The 4449-nt window shown below is 52.8% G+C and overlaps 1 protein-coding gene across 1 annotated transcript; it reads left to right on the top strand.

Annotated features, from left to right (window-relative positions):
• The first annotated feature begins 655 nt into the window (after nt 1–655).
• On the top strand, nt 656–3254 carry USP27X (ubiquitin specific peptidase 27 X-linked). Its single transcript, XM_081278175.1, has 2 exons — nt 656–936; nt 973–3254. Exon 2 carries the CDS (start codon nt 1663–1665, stop codon nt 2977–2979), a length of 1317 nt encoding a protein of 438 aa, XP_081134301.1. The 5' UTR covers nt 656–936; nt 973–1662; the 3' UTR covers nt 2980–3254.
• Nucleotides 3255–4449: the final 1195 nt, after the last annotated feature.

The raw sequence follows: 4449 nt of genomic DNA, 5'->3' as shown, positions 1-4449 counted from the left end.
CGCCGCCGCTCCGGATCTGGGGTCCAGGCCTGCCCCCAAATGGAGCTGGAGCTTCAACCTTTGCAGGAAGAGAAGGACCTGAGTGGGAGGGGTGACTGGGACACACTGGGGGCAGGCTCAGTCATCGGAATGATGGCTGTCACGGCTTTTGCCTGTACTCCCTAGGACCCCCTCGTGAGGGGACATTACACAGCCTCAGAAACATTTCTGGTTTTGGCAACCTCTCGGGCCCCTGGCCCCACAGTCCTGAGGAAAGCCTGCATGGACCTAGGGAAGGACGAGGAGAGGGGAGGAGACGACGATGGGGGTCAGAGCAGCGATTGGAGCTGAGAACTGGAAGCGCCTTAAAGAGACTGCGCGGTCCCCGCCCCCCTTCCCGCCAGCCTCAATGAATTAGAGCTGTGTTTCCCAAACTTGCCTGATCATAAGCAGCCTCTTGGGCCCTAGTTAGAGATACAGGTTCCGGAGCACCTCCCTTCCAGAGACTGATTCTGTAGGCCTGCGGGTGGAGCCGAGGAATCTGTAATTTCAACATGCTCCCCACGTGATTCTCGTGAACAAGCAAGTTTGGAAAATATTGAATTAAAGGAAACGGGGCCTGGCTGCAGAAGCGGCCTCCGCTAGGGGGCTTCGGCGGGAGGATTCCCGGGGGCGTCGCCTGCTTCCGCCGTCGCCTCCTTCAGTGAAAGTCCCTTTTGGGTCCAGCTGCCACAGCCACCACGCTCTCTCAGGCCGGGCGGGGGACACCCCAGGTCTGCGTGGCCCCCGCGCCGCCACGCCCAGTGGCCGCCAGAGCCCTGCGAGCAGGGGGAGGAGCCGCCGCCAGTGGAGGCGGAGGAGGTAGAGGAGGCGGAGACGGCGGAGACGGCAGAAAAGGCGGAGAGGAAGGTGGAGGCGGAGGCGAAGGTGGAGGGGAAGGTGGAGGCGGCTGGGAAGGTGGAGGCGGCTGGGAAGGTGGAGGCGGCCGGCAAGGTGGACGCAGCCGACAAGGTGGAGACGGCCGGGAAGGTGGAGACGGCGGAGGATCCGGGCCGCCGGACTGAGCTCAAGCTGGAGCCCGAGCCCGAACCCGAGCCGGTACGAGAGGCGGAGCAGGAGGCGAAGGGGGAGCCGAAGCCGGAGCTGGAGGATGAGAATCCAACGCGGAGCGGCGGTGGCGGCAGCAGCGACGAGGTTCCTCCCCCCACCCTTCCCTCCGACCCGCCGCGGCCCCCCGATCCCTCTCCGCGTCGCAGTCGTGCTCCGCGCCGCCGACCCCGGCCCCGGCCCCAGACCCGGCTCCGTACCCCGCCGCAGCCTAGGCCACGGCCCCCGCCCCGGCCCCGGCCCCGGCGCGGCCCTGGGGGCGGATGCTTGGATGTGGATTTTGCCGTGGGGCCACCAGGTTGTTCCCACGTGAACAGCTTTAAGGTGGGAGAGAACTGGAGGCAGGAACTGCGGGTCATTTACCAGTGCTTCGTGTGGTGTGGAACCCCAGAGACTAGGAAAAGCAAGGCAAAGTCGTGCATCTGCCATGTGTGTGGCACCCATTTGAACAGACTCCACTCTTGCCTTTCCTGTGTCTTCTTTGGCTGCTTCACAGAGAAACACATTCATGAGCACGCCGAGACAAAACAACACAACTTAGCGGTAGACCTTTATTATGGAGGTATATACTGCTTTATGTGTAAGGACTATGTGTATGACAAAGACATTGAGCAAATTGCCAAAGAAGAGCAAGGAGAAGCCTTGAAATTACAAGCCTCCACCTCAACAGAGGTTTCTCACCAGCAGTGTTCAGTCCCAGGCCTTGGTGAGAAATATCCAACCTGGGAAACAACCAAACCGGAGTTAGAACTGCTGGGGCACAACCCGCGGCGGAGAAGAATCACGTCCAGCTTCACCATCGGCTTAAGAGGACTAATCAATCTCGGCAACACGTGCTTTATGAACTGCATCGTCCAGGCCCTGACCCACACTCCCATCCTGAGAGATTTCTTCCTCTCCGACAGGCACCGATGTGAAATGCCAAGTCCTGAGTTGTGTCTGGTCTGTGAGATGTCTTCGCTGTTTCGGGAGTTGTATTCTGGAAACCCGTCTCCTCACGTTCCCTATAAGTTACTGCACCTGGTGTGGATACATGCTCGCCACTTAGCAGGGTACAGGCAACAGGATGCCCACGAGTTCCTCATTGCGGCATTAGATGTCCTGCACAGGCACTGCAAAGGTGATGATGTAGGGAAGGCAGCCAATAATCCCAACCACTGTAACTGCATCATAGACCAAATCTTCACAGGTGGCCTGCAGTCTGATGTCACCTGTCAAGCCTGCCATGGGGTCTCCACCACCATAGACCCATGCTGGGACATCAGTTTGGACTTGCCTGGCTCTTGCACCTCCTTCTGGCCTATGAGTCCAGGGAGGGACAGCAGTGTGAATGGGGAAAGCCACATACCAGGCATCACCACCCTCACAGACTGCTTGAGAAGGTTTACGAGGCCAGAGCACTTAGGAAGCAGTGCCAAAATCAAATGTGGCAGTTGCCAAAGCTACCAGGAATCAACCAAACAGCTCACGATGAATAAATTACCAGTTGTTGCCTGTTTTCATTTCAAACGGTTTGAACACTCAGCCAAACAGAGGCGCAAGATCACTACATACATTTCCTTTCCTCTGGAGCTGGATATGACACCGTTTATGGCCTCAAGTAAAGAGAGCAGAATGAATGGACAGTTGCAGCTGCCAACTAATAGTGGAAACAACGAGAATAAGTATTCCTTGTTTGCTGTGGTTAATCACCAAGGAACCTTGGAGAGTGGCCACTACACCAGCTTCATCCGGCACCACAAGGACCAGTGGTTCAAATGTGATGATGCTGTCATCACCAAGGCCAGTATTAAGGATGTGCTGGACAGTGAAGGGTATTTACTGTTCTATCACAAACAGGTCCTGGAACATGAGTCAGAAAAAGTGAAAGAAATGAATACACAAGCCTACTGAAGCGACACACCGACTACCTGTAATGGAAGATGACGACAACCGTACTACAACTGGCATCGAGATTTAAGGACCTACTTGACCATGGCCCATGGGCCTGACAGAGTAAGAATTGAACAGTACCCAGTGTCCAAAAAGGTCCTGATGGAAGAGAAATAGAAGGGGAGGGAGAAGAGGCTCTAGTCGAGGCAGTCACTTAAAGGAAAATTAAATGGCAGGAGTGCTCTGGGTGGGGAAGGCAGGAGCAGGGAAATCGTGACACTGGTACATATCCTATATTCCTCCAAAAGGTTGTGTGGGAAGATGTGGGGGGGAGGGGGGTGGTGTGGGGGGGTGTGTGCCCTTGTAACCGTAAAACATCTTTCTCCATGGGTGTTTCAGCTTCAATTGACCAATCACATAACAGTTATACATTTGGGGGGAAAAAGAAAAGTTTATAAAAAATGTAGCCCATTACGTACATGGGTATGAAAGCAGAAAAGCGGAGGAGGCAGGGATATCATTGACAAACACCTTTGCCAGTTTCTTTGTATTCGTGATTTTTTTGTGCTATTAAATGCAGTATTAAAAAAAGAAAAGCCCATACGGGCTAGTGAAAGGAGAAGAAATAAGGGGGCTTGCATAAGGGGAGCAGCCGCTCCAAAAGTAGAGAAGACAAGAGAAATGCTGTAAGATAAGCTATCAACACAGACAGGCCTCAGCTGACAGTGTAGTGTGTGAGTGTTTAAAAAAAAAAGCTGTATGATATACTTGAGCAAATCAATGAACCTCTTTGCGATTGTTTTCTCATCTGTAAAGTGCAGATAATTCCTACCTTAAAGGGTTGTTGTTAAAGATTAAATGATATAAAATGTGTCAAAGTATAAAGTAAAAGGCTTGGAACTTTGTAGGGACTCAGTAAACGTTTGTTGGATCCAAATCTGAAACTTCTTTGGACTGGGCCCACAATACATCAGAGGTGAAGGTCAGTCCCACTTGAGACCCATGGAAAGAAGGGACCTGTGTCACATGCAATCACACTTGCGCGTGCACACACACACACACACACACACACACACACAGAATTTTAAGAACTCTCCCCAACACTGACTGCTTGGAGCCATGACACAATGGACTCTACTACTGTCTCTGTGCACAGGGCATGACAGTTGATGTCAAGCCCATTATTGGAGAGGGGAGAACAACTGTTCTCCAAAGGTAATTTTTCTGTTCAGCTGAAGGACAATCATTGTTGTTTTCATGACTCGGCACCCCAGTGATTGGATTCTCATGGCTAGAATGCTATCAGACTGCCACACAAAGGTATTTGGTGGTCTTTGCTTTCTAAAAGCAATATGGGTATAGCTGCCACATTTACCCACAGGCATAGATCAGGAGAAAGACTGTTTTCCAAAGCTCACTGATCCATCAGCCCACGGATGTTGATAGAGTGGCTTGTTGGTCCCTTCCCTGATCCTGACAGAGAGCAGAGCA

The sequence above is a fragment of the Spermophilus citellus genome (assembly GCF_964194105.1).
Source record: "Spermophilus citellus genome assembly, chromosome: X".
In the NCBI taxonomy this organism is placed as follows: Eukaryota; Metazoa; Chordata; class Mammalia; order Rodentia; family Sciuridae; genus Spermophilus; species Spermophilus citellus.
Note: the sequence above shows the minus strand (reverse complement) of the source record. Positions and strands in the feature narration are given on the sequence as shown.

What these genes read in the sequence shown, in the direction of transcription:
- USP27X (XM_081278175.1), top strand. Translation starts at nt 1,663, where the DNA reads ATGTGTAAGGACTATGTGTATGACAAAGACATTGAGCAAATTGCCAAA.